The sequence below is a fragment of the Bubalus kerabau genome, chromosome 6, assembly GCF_029407905.1.
Source record: "Bubalus kerabau isolate K-KA32 ecotype Philippines breed swamp buffalo chromosome 6, PCC_UOA_SB_1v2, whole genome shotgun sequence".
In the NCBI taxonomy this organism is placed as follows: domain Eukaryota; kingdom Metazoa; phylum Chordata; class Mammalia; order Artiodactyla; family Bovidae; genus Bubalus; species Bubalus kerabau.
The window spans coordinates 102,679,783-102,697,387 of NC_073629.1; the positions used below are offsets into that span (position 1 = coordinate 102,679,783).

The following is a 17,605-nucleotide window of genomic DNA, read 5'->3' on the forward strand; positions in this document are numbered from 1 at the left end:
GGGTAATGTGGATGCCCAACCCCTATCAGAGGGCCTGACCTATCATAAGCTTTCAGGTGGTACTTTTTGAATGGATGGATGGGGCCATTTAACAGAAATAGCAGAAGCAGGAGAAGTAGCAAAGCTCTGCACCCAACTCATTGCCCTGGGAGCCGCTGCCAAGTAGTCTTTTTCCCACTGAGAAAGAGAAGCGCCTTGAACACAAGGGCCATATTCGCATTGCTCAGGGATATCACCCTGGAGCCCAAGTTCCAGGACAGAGTGTCCTCAGTTTACTCATCTGACCAGAAGGCATTATGTCCAACCTGTGAGGTGGCTCCACTTCATTACTATCATCATTGTCATTATTATTTGATAGCCAAAGAATGACAGCTTTGAAGACAATAAGTCTAGAGTTTATAGCTTGGAGGGATGTGGAGAGTGAGAACAAGAGTGCGATCACATTCCCTCTTCTTCTGACTGACCCCAGAAGACCAAAGCCGTGAGCAGGGACTTCTCTAGAGAGGCAGGAAACCTGGCCTGGGCGACTAAGGGAAATGGTCACAAGTCACACCCTTGCCTGGCCCTGAGGAGGTTGTGCAGGACAACTGGTGACCAGGGGAAGGGCCAAAGGTAACCTAGGGTGGATTTGCATAGGCAAAGAAAAGCTGGTTCCTCCTCTTTTCTAGCTTTCCAATGACTTCCTGGGTCTGCGGGTGAACTCTTAAAGTGGCTGTGGGTGGGGCCAAGTGACACAGAATAGCCTTTGCACTACAGTTCACTCCCTGAGAGTACCTAGAGAAGACCCCAGTCCTTCCTGTGACCAGGTCCTATGAAGGGTGAACGTCCCTGTCCATCTGACCATGGGTTTTCCTCCTGTGAGAGCATTCCTTGAGGCTCTCGAAGTTTGATTCCATTCCTGTGGCATGTCAAAAACTACCTCGTCTTTCATCTGCATCCATCCAACATCAAACCTTCAGACACCAGCAGCCGCATGGCCGTGCCTCCTGCCAGTCTGTCTGCTCCCCACCCCCCACCACCAGCCTCACTTGACTCTGAAAGATCTCTTGAGCTGACCTGGCTCCTGATTCCAAGGCCTCAGTGTTATCCATTTCCCTTCAACTCAATTCCACCAACACTTCCTGCAAGCTGAGCTGGGCACAGAGGGGTCAATGAAACACATCCAACCCCTCAGGGAACTGGCTTACCCACAGTTGACAGACATAAGCAAATATGTCTAGAGTGGGTTTATAAGGACACTGGTAGCACAAAACACAAAAGAGGAAGCAATTCGTTCATTCTGGAGTGGAGTGGGGGCCATGTCAGGCAAAGCTACAGAGAAGTGACACTGAAGCAGGGTCCCAAAGGGTTTGTAGAATTTCACCGGGGGAGCAGGAGGCAAGGTGTTCGGCAGGCGCCCGCCTGAGCAAGGGCACGGAGGCGTGCCCGCACATGCTGTGTTTGCTGTGCCCAGAGCTTCTGGTCCAAGTTAGTGATGTAACAACAAGCCCAGATGCCTGGAGCCCAGGCTGAGCGGCACCAGGATAGGGAAGGCCCATCCTGGCCGCGTGGCCAGGGCGCGGTCGGGGAGCATGTGCTGATCCAAGCTGTCTCCCCTTCAGGGGAAAGGTTGAGGCCATTCACACAGACAATGAAGGAATTGGACCCTGTCCCAGTTCTGTGTTCATTTTTTATCTTTTATAGAATTGGGCATCTGGAGAGTCAAAAATAGACCTTTGCCCATTGGGACAGGAAGCCTGGAGACCAAGGGATCCAGGGGAAGGCTTGGGAGAAGAGTGAGGTAGGAACTGGATTGAGGGTCATCCAGAAAGGAACAGGACGGGAGGGAAGAGCGGCAGGTGGTCTGGGCCCTGCACTGCCTGTTCTGGAGAGCCGAACATGTCCTGCCCTGCCTTCCCCGGGCCAGATCCTCACCTGATTCTCTGCTCTCTCCACAGCTCTGGAGGCCTGTACTCTGAAAGGTGCTAGAAACAGAGCCTGTGAGTGTGGTCTGGGAGTCCAGAGCCCCTAACCCACCACCACCATGGTAGGAAAAGGTGCCAAAGGGATGCTGGTGAGTACAGGGACCAGACTACAGGGAGAGGGTGGGGGTCATGAGCACCGTCCATCCCTTCTGGGACCTGCTGTCAGCCGCTGGCCTCGACAGGAGGGCCTAGGAGGCTCCATGGGGCCTCGAGTCTGGCACTGCCAGGACTCCTGAGTGGTAGGGCTGTCTCAGGCCCAGGCAGGCAGCCCCTCACCCAGCAGGTTAGATATTGCCACTGTTTGGAGCCCACAGCAGGCAGATTCTGCTACAGAGCCCAAAAGTCATGCTGGGAGGCAGGAAGCACACTCCCCACCCTCATCACAGGATACCCTGGAAAGCAGGCTGCTGTCGATCCTGCCAGGAGGGCTGTCCTATGGCTGACACCCCAGCACCCCCATCCTGTGCTCTGCCTGCTGTGGAGAGCATTCAGTAGGTACTGATCGAGGAGTCCTCAGAGATGGATGTTTCTCGTCTTCCACTAGAAAAATAGCATAGAGCATTTCATGTTGAATCCTCTTGTGAGGTCTTTCAGGAAACATCCCTCTCCCCTTTCCCCAAGTCACGGCTCTTCACTGCCTGCTGCCTCAGAGCACAGGAGAGGTGGTAGGAAGCAGCGGGCAAGAGCAGGGCCAGCTCAGGGACTGATGGCTCATGGATAGGCAGAGCAGGCCAGCTCTGGAATCAGAAGCCAGGAAAATACCCCAAGGGCAGTCGTTGTATTCCTTCTCTGGGGATATTGCCTCAAGAACCAGTGAGACTGGGCAGCTGCCCTGGAGGAAGCCAGTGGCTAAACATGGCCCTTCCCTTGGCCCCTCCCTTCCCCACATGGATTCTCCTGTTACTGTTCTCATTCACTGAAAGACTGATTGACCTAGGGTCTCTTGCTGAGCCCTCCCCAAACAAGCCCTGTCTCTCACCAGGGATTTCTGGGACTCTTAAGTCCCGGGTCCAGAGAAATGCTGTTGGGGAGGGAGTCAAACAGTTGTGCTCCAGGCTCAGGACCCTCTCTCCTGCCTGGTCCTGCACTTCCAGCATCCAGCCCCTTAGGCCCGCTCTGGTCTGGCCCACTCCTGATTGGAACAAGTTTGAATGAACTAGGCTTCTCAAAGTATTCCTGAACCAGCCTGAACTCTTGAGTGCTCAGATGTGGGCAGAGATGGAGGGCTCAAGACCCTCATACTTGCTAGGGGGGAGTAGATGCCATGATAGGATCAAGACGGGCTTCCTTCTTGCCAAAAGTGTTGGAATCACCATGGGCCTGTAGCAGAAAGTGGAGTGCGGCTCTGCCCCTCCCTCCATGGAGATTCTGAGTCCCGTGAAACTTAAGAAACCCTCTGAGTACTCCCTGGCTGCTCTGCTTTCTTTGGAGTGACCCCGAAAGGACTGGGGCAGGCAGGCAGGGGTGATGGGGGACCCACGTGGGCAGCACAGGGAGCCTGAATCCCAAGGTCCCAGAACCCCTGCTGGGGCTGAGCTTCCCAGACCCCAGGATCTGCCGGCCAGCCTGTCTGTAGAAGGGAATGCTGCCTTGGGACGCCCGTTCCCAGCACCAGGATGTGCCTAAAGATAGCCAGAGCTTAGTTTCCTTTGTGCCCTTTGACCTTTGACATCTGCCCGCTGCTGCTGCGTCTGAGGCTCCATAGCAGGTCCCCTGGGCACCCCTAGTGGTTGCTCGAGATTCTATTCCTGCTTCTTTCTCAGTTCTGCTTATGACCCTGGGCTACACTATTCTCAGGACTCAGTTGGAACCAGTGCTGCCTCCGTGTAGCGCTTGTCTCTGAGGAGCGCCATCCCTCTTAGCTAACCTGGGCAGCTGTACCCGGACTTCATTAGCTGCCCGTGGTCCCCTAAGGGCAGATCATGAAGGATGCTCCTTCTCTAGAGGCCACGGTGGGGCAGAACAGAGGGAGCTGAGGGCCATGCGTGTAAACCAGGGGCACTTGGACCCTCCCAGGTCCGTGACTTCTGTTGCCATTTATGCCCTGGTATGAGGGAGTAGGCAGCTGGCCCCGGCCACGAGGTCCTCACTTGCATTGCCCTTTGCCCCAGGCTTGGGTGTGAAGACATGGCCCCCTGGGTCTGCTCAGGGTCTACCCTATGTCATCCTTGGAGCCTCTGCTGGACTCTCCATGCGGCAGGTGCCCCGTGGAGGGCAAGCCACTTTCCAGCACGTGCCCAGGCCCACATGCCTGCTGCACGTGTGCCTCCCCCCTACTCCCAGCCCAGATGGTCTCTGCCAGGCCAGCTCAGCTGCCTCCCTCACGCCTCAGCAGCTCCTAGGACAGGGCCATGCAGGAACCCAGCTGGCCGGGGTGCCTCCAAGCCTGGGAGCAGCTGGGATGCTTGGGGGCACCAGGGGTGGGGGTGGGGGTAGTTCCTTTCATGGAGACCTAGTGCCTCTATTTATACACATGTAGGGCCGGGTTGCCTGGGGCTTAGAGGACAGGGAGCTGGTAGCGAGGAGCCCAAGACAGGAGAGCCCCACTGGCTCAGCTTTAATCCCACGGTCTCACACGAAGTCCCACTCAGTCCCTTCCCCTGTGCCTGCTCCCGACTCGTACAGCATTGGGCAGATAGGCCTTGGTGAGCCTCACTGGTCTCTCCCCACATCTCTGCTGCATTGGGTGGCTCTGTTACTGGGAAGCCTCATGATGAATAAGAGCAGAGTCACCCAGGCTAGGGCTCCAGGTGCCAGAGCATCTAAATCATCCTAGAAGGCTTTGAAAGCACCACAGACCGCCTGGGGCTGCCCCACCCTGGCCTGTTCTGTTATGCTTTGACAAGAGTGTTTAGATACTTCTTGTCTGCAGCAGCCATCTCAGATCCTGGTACACAGTGGATGCTCACCCGGCCCGGGTCCTGGCATGTGGCAAGTGCTCAACCAGTGTGGGCTTGACACATCCTGGGAGCTCAGCAAGCACAGGGTTTGGCATACACCGGGCCCTCCCTTGGTAGAAGGCTTGTCACTTACCAGGCATTCTCCTAGCATGAGTCCCGGCATGTGACAAGTGCTCAACCAGTATGACATGGCACACAGTGGGCACTCACCTAGAACAGTGCCAAGCACACAGTACATGCTCACCTTGCTCAGGGCTGACTATATCCTGGGTCCTCACCTGGCCCAGAATTTGGCATACATGGGGCACTCATCTAGTGCTGGGCACTCACCCAGCAGACCACCAGGGCTCCCTGGCATGGGGCTGGCACACAGTGGGTGCTCTCCCAGCACTGGACCTGGCACACACTGGGTGCCTTCCTAGTGCAGTTTGACACACAGTAGGTCTTCTCCTATCTCAGGCACCAACACACAGTGGGCACTCTCCTTACATGACAAGGACTAGCACAGAGGAGGTGCTTTCCTAGCCAGGGCAGCCTGCACAATGACTGGTGATCCTAGATTCACAACTGCTGCCTCCCCAGTGAAATGGACAATATCTAGATCCAGAGGAAAAGCCTCAACCTCCTCAGGCTTCCTCTCTGGACTGGGACGGGCCCTCCATTCCGCTTGGCCTCCCTCCCAACCCTGGCCCGCCTGGAGCCCACCGACTCAGCTCTGTGGCCTCCCCTCCCCTCACACAGCTTCCCGGCAGCCCCAACACCCCAGCACTTTGCAGTCCTGCCTCAGCAGGACCTTCCCTCGGAGTCATAGGTCGCAAACAAAGCCCCTCAACTCCTTGACCCTCTGGAGGAATGCCCGCTCTTATTAAGAAAAGTCAGAGGCGGGCCTGGGGGAGCCGGCCTCCCTGAGTGGGGCTAGAGCAGCTGGATCCCACTAATGAGGCCTCATTACGGCCAGGACCCAGCTGGGCTGCTGCCGCCTGCTCTCCCCATGGCCAGAGCCAGAGAAAGCTGTCCAGCCAGGGCTCCCTGTTCTGGGCACCCGGCCCAGGCCAGGGCAGCCAAAGCCCAGAGCCCACCCTGGGTGGAAGTGAGCATTTGGGCATCATGGATGATTGGGCCTTCCTGGAACCAGTGGCCTAGCCAGGGGCCTGGCCCTCAGTCTGGACTCGCAGGAAGTCAGCGGAAGTCAGCAGAGCGTGTCTGGGGACCCGGCTGCATGAGGCTGGCCTGGAAGCAGCTCAGTTGCTAGGGTCTGAGGCCATTCTCTTGGGAGACTTGCTTGAGCCAAGATTACTCCCCATCTTCTCTCCCAAAATGGGCATAGTAGCATACCCACCTCAAGGGGCTGTTGGGAGGATTAAATGAGTTAATATATATTCATATGAAGTGTTTAGGACAGCGTCTGGCTCACAGTAAGCACTTAATATATATCATCTATTGCTATTAGTAGTAATGCTCACTAGCTTCAAAGATGGGTAGATATCCCCATTTTAGAGATAAAGAAACTAAGACCAGACAAGTAAAGTAACTTGCCTAAGGAGATACATAGAGGGAGATCCACCAGAGCTGGGGTTTGAACCCAGGCCTGTCTGACTAAAGACTTTGCCTTTTAAAAAATAATGATGTTGGGACTTCCCTGGTAGTTCAGGGGCTAGGAATCCACTTTGCAGTGCAGGGGACATGGGTTCGATGCCACTGGTCAGAGAACTAAGATCCCACATGCTGCGGAGCAACTAAACTGTCACACCACAACTGCTGACCCCGCAAGCCACAACTAGAGAGCCCGTGCGCTGCAACTTAGACCCAACGCAGCCCAATAAATATTTGTAAAATAATAATAACAACAAATTTTAAAATAGTGTCATCCTGCTGTGTTCCCACTGGAGTCAGCACACTGACCAAACTCACAGGGAAGATGTCCTTTACATCAGAATTCATGCCTGATCTTAGGTTACTAAGATCCTACTTTGTGCCAGACCCTTTGCCCACCCATCAGTTTCCAAAAACTGGAAGCTATGTCTCCCCAGCACCAGAACACTCGTGCCCACCTTCCTGGTCGCTGTTTTGTGGTGTCTCCACACCCACTGGAGACTGACCAGTGAGTGTGGCCTCAGAGAAGAGGGATTGGAGGGTCTGAGTGACATTCTACCCAGACCACTCAGCACTCTCTTCCTGAGGGACCGCCTCAGGTTCTAAGTGACCCAGTGCTAATCGTCAAGGATCCGTGTTCTGCAGCCACCCTCTTGGGTAATACCATCTTTCTTCAGACAGGTGACAGTGCAGTTCACCAGGCCACAACTTTTTTGCAGAGTCAGCCACATTCTTCTGTGAGGACACACTCTACCATCTTGGCTGGCTGGGGATCCCCAAGTCCTGGGGGGGTTACTCCAGGGCCCATCACCCCTCAGCCCACAGCACCCTGTGAAGTCTGAGATGCTCTGGTAGTGCCCTGTGGCTATGTCCTCTTCTCTCTGCCCCTTCACCATCTTTAGTGCCCAGTGGTACCCAACCTCATTACCAGGAGCCCACCAAGTGCCAGGCCTGTGTGCTCAGAAGCATCTGGGCCCCAGACCCCACTCTAGAACGCGAATGAGCCGCCTTCTCTCTCTCTGCTGCGCCCGCTCTGCCTCACCCTGTGGTTGTGAGTGTGTGTATGTGTTTTTTGTTCCAATAACTTGCTGGGAACAAGGGAGAAACACAACAAGCCCCACGCCTCACTCTAGCTGTGGAGCATCCGCGCCGGGCTGCATGGGGACTGGCCGGAGGGGGAGGGCCGGGGAGGGGGTAGGCAGAGCTCCGGGAGGAGATGAGGTGAAAGTAATTGATGCTGCCCAGCCGGCAGTGGAAGAGGCAGGGGATGCGTCAGTGTCGCCCGGAGCTGGCAGAGGTGTGAATGAGCGGAGGAGACACGCGCACTCCGCTCCAAGTGCTCACCCCGGGATGGCGGCGGCTCAGGGACCTGCGGCCCCCTCCTCCCCAGAACAGGTCAGTCACCTTCGAGGAGGTCGAGCCCCCTCTCTGGTGCCAGGCAGACTGGGAGGCAGGACTGGGGGTGGAGAGAGGGGCTGAGTGGTCTGTGCCAGGGAGGGGCAGGCGCAGCCAGCCAGAGAGACAGACACCAGCAAAAGTGACCCAAAAAGTTGCAACTGTGCAAAGGAGCAGGAAGAGTTAGCTGTGTGGCGGGGGCGCGGGGGAGGAGAATGGGGGTGTGAGGGCTCCCCCAGCCCAAGGACCTGCTGAGAATCTGCTCTGTGTATCAAAGCTGCATTGTCCTAGCTCCCGGGGAGACGGGCCGGAGGTGCCCAGGAATTGTACTAATCAATACAGCCCCATTGTCTGTGCCACGGCAGTTACTCCTATGGGGAGAGTGGGTGAGGGGGCAAGGGGATTTGGTACAGGGGCTGCGTGGTGAGGATGGGGGAAGGAGGTGGGCGAGCCTCTCAGTTGGGAGGCGGCAACCCTGTGGAATGTTCACCAGAGTCCACGACAAGGGCCCGGGTGGGGTGGGCACCACCGGTATGCCCTCATCCCTGGAAGCCGGGGATAGGCGGGGATGGCAGGCACAGTGTGGTTGATGGCAGTGAGGGAAAGGGGACTGGGACAGCCACCTCTTTCTCTGCAGCGGATCCTGACTTGACCTCCAGCAGGCAAGAGAAGGCATGTCCTCTGGGGAGACCTGAGTTGGGTTTGGGAGTAGCATTATGCAGGGCTGCCCTTCACCCTCAGGACTGCCAGGATCAGCAACCAAAGCCACTTCCAAAATGCCAGCATGATGCCAGCCGACTGGGGCAGAGGCTGCTCAAGGCCGCCACAGTGCGGGGCAGGACTGTTGGGCTCCAGGGCAGAGGCAGAACCCACCCAGTGGTCCCGTCACTATCCCAAGGGTCTGGAGTGGAGCCCGACATGCCCAGGCTGCATCTCCTGTCTGCCGTCCACAATATTGGTGGGTCAGTATTGGCAGAGCCCTCTGCCAGGCCGGTCTCTGGGATGAAACAGCACCAGGCACGTCCTTGCCTCTCTTACCTCCCATGTGAGGGCCTGATCTCCTGAGAGGTGCCGTGAGGTTTTCCTTGAGGCAGGAGACACTAATAGTCCCTGCATACGCTCGAGTCTGGGGTAGATTTTCCCATGGTCCCGCTCCTCCAGCCCGGAGCTTAACTCTTTCCCGTGTCTGGATCAGCAAAGCCAGCTGAAGGATGGAAGGCTCTGTCATTGCAGGGCAGGTGCTGCCTCAGGAAGACAAGTCAGAGAACCAAGAACCAAGGGGTGTGAGGTCCCTGGGTCTTCCGAGGCAGCCACGGTTTACTGTCATGGCTGTTCTGCCTGAATTCCCCGACTGGAGCTCAGAGAAGGCCGCCAGGGATCTGGATTTGGCTCAGGGTCAGTCTGGGATGTAGGGTCTTGCCCGTTCTCCTCTGCAAAGTTTGTCTTGGAGAGGACTTCACCCTTGAGCAAACCCTGGGGCTTCAGAGTCCTGGACAAGAAGCCTGCCGGCTCCCAGCGGGGCCCGCCCCGCCCGGCCTGTTCCAGGAGTCCTCAGTGTCCACCGAGAGCAGAAGAGAGAGCTCTCAATTCACAGAAATAGCCAGTGGACACTGCTCTCAGAGGGCGGGAGTTGGCAGCCTGAGCACAGCCATCGCCCAGAGTAGAAACCTGGGCTGCCTCTGAGTCTGGACATGAAGAAGGGAGGGGTGCCTCTGCGATGGGGGCTGGGGGCAGCCTCGGGAGCGGGCTCTGCAGCGTTGTTTCTTTACACTTTACTGGAGTTTCCAATTTTTTTTTTTTTTAATGATAAGCTCATAATCGGAAAGAAAGCAAATAACAACTTTTTTTTTTTTTAAAGTTGTTCAGAAAGCTAGTGGTAACTAATGGAAAATACAGGAGAGAGTCAGAAATAACAAATTCCAGGCAAGGCAGAGCTACAGAATATAAGGAGATCTATTGAGGTTGTCTGTCTGTCCCCTGGTTTTATAGTTAAGGTCTCTCAATGCTGAGAGTGGAAAAGATTCGGGCTCCTAGGGGTGCAGGTTCTAGAATGCTAGGATGCTAACCCCCAGTGCGGGATCCCCACCCTGCCAAGCCCAAGGTGTGGTGGGGAGCTCTGGTTTCTGCCCTCGGAGCTGAACTGCCTGAATTCCAGGAGTTCACCCAGAACAGTGAATAAACAGAGGGCAGAGGGCTAGGGAGAGGACTTACATAAGCAACTGCTCAGTGTGGCTAACCTTCCTGGGCAGGGATGGGGTGGGAGGTTGTGAACCCAAGACAGGTCACAAATCCTTGTGCAGGCATGGACACTGCTGCCTCAGTGGCTGCTTCTAAGGACAGGGGCACTGAGGGTCTTATGTGTGTATGTCTCTGCATGGAGGACTTCATGGAGGATGATCAGCCAGCCCACCCACACAGCCGTGGAAGGCACGCCCCGTAGCCTGCATCCTGCCGGGCCTGGGGAAGCTTGGGCACAGGGCAGGGCAATCCCCACCCTGGAGATCACCCATGAGGCCCATGAGGGCGAGTCAGAGGTGAGGGTGGGGGCAATCCAGGGAGCCCAAGGAGGAGGGACCAATCCAGAAGGGCACCAGGCCACTCTGGTTTAACTCACCACCCAGGTGTGAGCGAGGGAGGGAGGTTGGGAAGGCAGCGAGGGGCCGCAGACAGTGGGAGATGGGTGATGGGCAGCAGGAGCCTGGAGCCTGGCCAGTGGGCAGGGCTGAGCTGGGTTAGGCAGACGGGCCACCAGTCTGGGTCAAACCCATGAGCACAAAGAGATTCTTTTGTGGGCACCTCAGAGCCAACAACCTCTGTAGGGACCGTTACTGTCAGTGACAGGCCTTCCACCCAGCAGGTAAAAAAGAATGGAAGGCTTAGAATAAGGAAAATTATGCAAGGAGAAAAAAAGTTGTGTAGCATTGGAAAAGTCTCGCTGGCCTTGGCATTGCTGTCCAGGAAAGAAGTGGAGGGGAGTTCCCAGAAGAAGGCTGGAAGGGAACTAGAGCCCCCAGGAACCTCCACAGAGGGACCCTTCCCTCCAGTGTCCTTGGAGGAAGGTGGGCTTCCTCTGTCCTTTGTTGGGCACTACGCCCTCACCAGCCAGACTGCCTGCACGTAGCTTGCACTGGAATGAAAAGTCAGAGGCCTAGCTGTGGAGCAGGCCCCCATGGCAGCGTTCCCTCCACAGCTCCTGAATGGGGCACTGAAGGGCTGGGATACAGGGCCAGGGAGCAGCGGCTGGTGCTGCTTCTGCTGGGAGCTCCTCCCACCACTTGCAGGGCATCAGCGCACCTCGTCCTGCATAGCGGACCCCTCGTGTTTGTTACTTCCTGCCACGGTCCCATCCCCATCTCCAGTTCCAGGCCCCAGTCCCCCAGGCCCGGGCCTCCAAGGGGCACAGCCAGCAGGGCTGAACTGTTGAGCGCAAGGCTCAGTAGTGTGCTGCTCGGGAATGCGACCACTGACTCCTGAGGGCTCAGTCAGCCTGTGACTCGCTGCTGGCCACCCTCCCGGGCCCCTCCACGCCAGGGGAGGAGCAGAGACCTCAGAGGCCCAAGTCTGGTCCCGCTGCACTTGGTCAGGCCTTGAACATCAAACCTTAGGACCTTGGTCTCCGCAAGAGGCCTTGCCCTGGCTCCACCCGTGAGGCCACCCTAGACCCTCAGTTGTCTCTCTTACAGCGGTAACTGCTGCTTCGTGACCCCACCCATGTACTCTGCAGCTGCCACAATCCTCCATTGTGCCCCTAAGTAAACAAGCCTCGGACAGAATAAAACTGTTATTGTAGGATCAACATATAGGAGGCCTATTTGGCTGGGCTTTGTTTGGGAATGGATAAACTACCCCAGGCAGGCCTCACACCCTCTGAAAAAATGCCCCCCGAAGCCCCAAGCTATTGCTAGGCCTGTCCCCAAAAAAGGCCCTAGGAGGTGGAGACAGGCTTAGCCAGGATTCTGTAGGGACCTGTCATACCAGGTCTGGGAGCTGCACCCCCCCGCCCCGACCCAAGGTGGCCTTCAAGCCTCTTCGTCAGGGCAGCCTTCTGTGACCTCACCCTGCTCCCACCCCCACCCTAGTCATCCTTTCACACTCTCTTGATTTGAGAAATTCCCCTTTGTGGTCACGTTGAAGTTGCATGTAAAAATTATGTGTTTATCTCATTAATGGCTTACTTCCCCCTGGACTTCTAGCTCTGAGTGAGTCGGGGTGTGTTTTGTTCACGTCTGAATTCCCTGAGCCTGAGGTAGGGCCTGGAACATAATAGGTGCTTGTAAACCTCCGAGGCTGCGAATGAATGCACACAGGCTGTCCCCTGGGCAGTGCTGGGTGGGAGGTGACACCTTTGTGCAGAACAAGGGTGTCTGTGCAGTAGCGCCCATGTGCTGTGCAAGCCTGGAGCAGCCCCCCTGATGCGCCCACTGAGAGCAAAGGGTGCGTGGCTACGAGGGCCGCCATCAGGTGCTGGGGCCTCTGGGCCTGCCTTCCCAAATAGGCCTTCCTGAAAGGCGCAGGCCTGGTGAGACCATTCCCCCACTCTGCGCCTGTCGGTCAGTGTTGGAGTCCAGCAGCATCAAGGGACCAGGCCCATTTGTTTAGTTGCCTGTGTGCCTTGAATCTGTCTCTTTCAAACTGAGGGTCAGTGTCACTCCAGTGCTGTCCCTCAGAGATCGTGCAGCTATGTCTCTGACCCTGGGTGTCCTCCCGGGACACCTGGCCATTTCTGGGAGACTGTCACTCAGGGACCCTCTGGGCTTCTCTGTTGGTGACTCTCAGGGTCCTCCCTTGCCTCTGAGACTCCTCTGACCCCTCAGGCTCTGGCTCAGGGTGGCTGACTCAGTGGGAGGGGTGGAAGGGACATGACATGGGGGACGGGTCTGCTCACACTTATGAAGGGACTTACTGGGTTAGTCCCAACTGTGGGGTTGGGGTCCTCAGTGGGGCTTCAGGCCACCCAGTCCAGCCCCACAGCTCCCCAGGCAAGCCCGCAACCCTCCTTTGGGGCAACCCCCTCATCAGCCCTTCCTGACCAGCCCCCTCTTCTGCAGCCCACGCTCTCTCAGCTCAGAGACCCTTTTCCGGAGTCACTCCCTCTAGTTCCCCTAGCAGAGTCTGTCCTCCAAGTCTGGCATGGTGCCTACAGCTCTGGTCTCCTCCCCTAACTCATGGCCAGCAGACCCCCGCCCCAGCCCAGGTCAGCTTCCCCAGGGCTCCCCTTCCCAGTCGTGGGCAATAATTAGAGATGGCTCCCCTGGCCCTCCCATCCTGAGTCCCAGAATGCCTTCCTCAGGTCTGGCCCAGCTCAGTTGCTTGCCCCTTCTTGTACCCTACAGCCCTGACCACCATGTGCCCCCTAGAAAAAGCCTTCAGCTGGGGGAGGGGTCCAGCGTCGCCTCCTCCACAGCCGCCTGCCATAAGCAGCGTGCTCAGCCTGGCGATGTGGTGGTGGCGGGTGGGGGGGCTGTCTGGACACTGGCCCCTTTGTGCCCAGCCCAGCTTGGCTGCTTGGTATGAGGCTCAGCTGCTCCTAGATCCTCACCCAGAGGGGAGAGGGGAGGCTTTGGAGGGGCTGGGGCTGGGGGGCTCTCAACTTGAGCTCTCTGTCAATGTCCCACCTCTCAGATGCTGGCAGTATCTCCTCAGGTGGGCTGGTGCCCCCGGCACAGGGTGCTGGGGGGCTGGTGAGGGAGGCCCCACTTGGCACCCTCTGGCAGCCACTCTTCCCTCTGTGCTCCTCTGCCAGGCCTGCCTGCAGCTCCTGCCAGCAGAGGGGAAGCCCAGCGTGGGGGTGGGGGCCTGGAGGGTCCACGGTGTCCCCACTGGAGGAGGCCTGAAGGGTCAGGTACCTCATGCCAATGCCTTGCTGATGGTAGCTTTTCTCCTGTCCCCACAGAATGGTGCTGTGCCCAGCGAGGCCACCAAGAAGGACCAGAACCTCAAACGGGGCAACTGGGGCAACCAGATCGAGTTTGTACTGACGAGCGTGGGCTATGCCGTGGGCCTGGGCAATGTCTGGCGCTTCCCATACCTCTGCTATCGCAACGGGGGAGGTACCCAGTGGGCACAGGGCAGGGACCACCCGCATGGATAGAGCCCAGCCACCAGGGCCCAGCCACCCCCTTCCAGCAGAGACCCCACTCCAGACAGGCTGGCTTCTGGTCCTAATCTCCTTTGCCCCCATCCCTGGCTTAGGTACCCTTTACCCCCTGACCTCGGCAGCCTGATCCCTCAAGGGGAGAAAAGGTAGAGAGGAAAGCAACCCAGCCTCCCAAGTCTCAGTTTTATACCTCATGCATTTCAACAGCCCCCACCCTCCACCAAATGATTTGGGGATATTTGAGGACCGCATCAGCTAACGTGTGTGAAATTGCTTGCTTAAGTCATCAATTCCCACCCAAACATGGCGGCTCTGAGACCTGGGTTCAGCTCAGAGCAGACTTCCTGGGAACCTCTGTCAAGTTAAAAAACAGGCCATGAGCAGTGTGCCTCAGACTGAGGCTCCAGCCCAGGGCATGGCACACCCTCCTGGAAGCCCAGCCAATTGCAAAGGTTCTGCTGTCGGGTTCTGAGCAGGAAGAGGGTGGGATCCCCCAGAGCCAGCCCTGAGCCAGCCCTCTCCCTGCCCACCAGGAGCCTTCATGTTCCCCTACTTCGTCATGCTCATCTTCTGCGGGATCCCACTCTTCTTCATGGAACTCTCCTTCGGCCAGTTTGCAAGTCAGGGCTGCCTGGGGGTCTGGAGGATCAGCCCCATGTTCAAAGGTGAGGCCCGGATGTGGTACACACACACATACACAAACACACACGGGCCTCTGGGGCCCGTGCTGACTCACCCATCTGTATAAACACTGCCAGCCGCTATGGAACCTGGGTGTTGACCGGAGGCCCACATCACCAGCCAAGGCCGGGGACACATGCTGGGACCCATTGTTTACTTGGCCTCCACCCTCTCCTCCTACCCCGTGCATACACAAAAGCCCTTCGCTGCCCCCCACCCCCAGCCCCCAGCTCGCTCCTGCCAAGGCCTTGACCTGCCCATTCTGTGGCCCTCCAGGAAAGCCTGCCCCTTAGGCCCTTCAAAATTAGCTTCGCGTCCTTCAGCTAGGTGTGTGAGGCTGCTCCTGCCCCTCCCCTCCCCCAGGTGTGGGCTACGGCATGATGGTGGTGTCCACATACATCGGCATCTACTACAACGTGGTCATCTGCATCGCCTTCTACTACTTCTTCTCATCCATGACGCCCGTGCTGCCCTGGACCTACTGCAATAACCCTTGGAACACGCCCGACTGCATGAGCGTGCTGGATAACCCCAACATCACCAACGGCTCGCAGCCTCCTGCCCTGCCTGGCAACGTCTCTCAGGCGTTCAACCAGACCCTCAAGAGGACAAGCCCCAGCGAGGAGTACTGGAGGTGAGGCCCCTGTGGGACCTGGGCTTCTAGGGGTCACCCTGGGGGCCTGTCTTCAGCCCTCCCTCTTCGCCGTCAGGCACTGGTCTGCAGTCTAGGGAGGGTGCCCGGAATGAAGCAGGGCAGGGCTGTGGGCAGTCTCTCCAGTTCAGGAGAGGCTGACGCACAGGATTTGTGAGTTCGTGAGTCCTTACACAGCGGCATCGACGGAGGGAGGACTCCGGCAGTCAGGCAGGTCAGCCGAGGAGAGTCGGGGAATAGTAGGGCTGGCTTCCTGGCGAGCAGAAGAGCTGAACAGAGGGCCTTAGTCCTGGATGAGCCTGAGGGAAACCTGTTGTGACGAAGGGTAACAGGTGTGTGGGGAACTCACCAGCCACGTGGCAGCCTACAGGGAATACGTGCCTCCTTGGAGGACTTACAAGAATGAAGCGTAGACCTAACCCTGCAGAACCAAAGAAGAGCTGTGGAAGTTTCCTGAGCCTAGAGCTGTCCTTATCAAGCTGTGTTTGGGAAGGGCAGCCTGGCACCCCTGAGCTCTGTGGTGACGGAGAACGGAGTCCCAGGGCTGGCTTGAAGGGAAGCTGTTGCTGGGGGTGTTTGGAACATCTTGTCCCAGCTGGGTGGGTGTGAGGGCACAGCAGGACATCCTGGAGGAAATTCCCCACGTCCTGTTGGGGAGCTCATGGGAAGAGGGCTTTGTGGGCCGGTGGGCAGGCCTCGTTCATTCATTCCACAAACATTTATGGCATCCACTCTGCCGGGCTCTGTGTGCCCATGGGGTATGAACGGCCCTGAGACCTTGCCATGAGGAGGTCACAGTCCAGAAGGGAGCTGGGTAGTTAATGCTATTAGGGGCAGGGGCCTCAGTGCAGGTATATGCAGGGATGTGGTGAGGGCAAGAGCAGATGATCAAGGAGGCTTCCCATGGACTTCCCTCGAGGTCCCGTGTCTAAGACTCCAAGCTTCCAGTGCCTCCACTGCAGGGGGCACAGGTTCAGTCCCTCCTCGGGGAACTAAGATCCCACATGCCTTGCATGACACGCTCAAAAAATAAATAATAAAAAAAAAACAAGACTTGGCAGAGGAGGGAGAAAAGGAGTTATAGAAGGATTGGGAGACGTGGGCAGATGAGCCACAGCCAGGGGGTGGCAGACTGGAGCTGGGGTTAGGAGCAGGTAGGACAGAGTATTGGGACAGAGGAGGCCAGGACATCAAAAGGCACAGGGCTCCCCTGCCGGTCAGAGGGTTCGAGGCCTTCTCCACGCTGTGATGGAGAGTCAGGGCTGAGCGGTTGAGGTCCCAGTGACACTCGAAGTCCTAGCAGGTCCACATCCTCTAACTGAGGGCCAGCACTCAGAGCCTCAGGGCCCAGTGTCCCTGGGCTGCTGCTGCTGCATACCTGCTCAGTCGTGTCTGGCTCTTGGCAACCCCATGGACTGTAGCCTGCCAGGTGCCTCTGTCCATGGAATTTTCCAGGCAAGAATACTGGCATGGGTTGCCATTTCCTACTCCAGGGGATCTCCCTGACCTAGGGATTAAGCCAGTGTTTCCTGCACCTCCTACATTGGCAGGCAGATTCTTTACCACTGAGCCACCTGGGAAGGCCCTGTGCTGGGCTATAGATGTTCAAAGACGGGTAAGATGTGGTCACCATCCTCAAGACTCATGGTGGAGACCATAGAGCCGTTGCCTCCCAGTGAGGTTTGGGCAAAATCACCTCTGGGCATATTTGGTCATTCAGTCATTGGATGGGTCATTTCCTGAGCACCAAGTAGATACGGAGAACTGCACTCAGAGCAGGGACAGAGCAGGGAGTAGAAGACTCCTCCCACTTAGGTATTCTGCTACATTTGAGGCATGGTCTGGACTGGGCAACTTGATCTAGATGAGGGAGAACCTTCTGGAAGCTTCCAGAAGCACAAAGCCAAGAGGTGTTCCAGAAATTCTCACCCCAGGGACTGTCTTCCAGGGTGGGGCTACTGCTTGGCAAAGCTTAGGAGATTTTATCCAGTGCAATTAGAGGGGAATTTCCCTCCAAGAAAACTAGCCATGGGTCAGGAGGTCCACAGGATGGCCTGCTGAACTCCACTCCTTGGCTGGGGCTGGAGCCAGGCCTCCCTAAGGAGCCCCAGTTCCAGGCAGGACTCCTTCCCTTCAGGATGGCTCCCTGCTGCCCCCTCCTGGAGAGCCTAGGGAAGTGACCTTTGAGAGGGCTGCCCAAGCTGGCTTCAGCAAGATGAGGTGAGCAAGCACCCCCATTTCTCGGCACCTACTATTTGCTTATTGTTGCTGTTTAGTCGCTCAGTCGTGTCCAACTCTTTTGCAACCCCATGGGCTGTAGCTC

At 57.1% G+C, this 17,605-nt stretch overlaps 2 protein-coding genes across 2 annotated transcripts in view; one reads left to right on the plus strand and one right to left on the minus strand.

Moving 5' to 3' along the window:
- Nucleotides 1-11,568, minus strand: part of LOC129655556 (Krueppel-like factor 17) — a 116,647-nt gene extending 105,079 nt beyond the window's left edge. The window contains exon 1 of the mRNA XM_055586107.1: nucleotides 11,561-11,568. Coding sequence (XP_055442082.1) covers nucleotides 11,561-11,565 — 5 coding nt within the window. The 5' untranslated portion in view covers nucleotides 11,566-11,568. The remainder of the gene's footprint in view (nucleotides 1-11,560) is intronic.
- Nucleotides 1-17,605, plus strand: part of SLC6A9 (solute carrier family 6 member 9) — a 30,514-nt gene that overhangs the window by 3,675 nt on the left and 9,234 nt on the right. Inside the window, exons 2-5 of the mRNA XM_055586112.1 lie at nucleotides 1,938-2,053; nucleotides 13,746-13,902; nucleotides 14,483-14,614; nucleotides 14,994-15,264. Coding sequence (XP_055442087.1) covers nucleotides 2,024-2,053; nucleotides 13,746-13,902; nucleotides 14,483-14,614; nucleotides 14,994-15,264 — 590 coding nt within the window. The 5' untranslated portion in view covers nucleotides 1,938-2,023. The remainder of the gene's footprint in view (nucleotides 1-1,937; nucleotides 2,054-13,745; nucleotides 13,903-14,482; nucleotides 14,615-14,993; nucleotides 15,265-17,605) is intronic.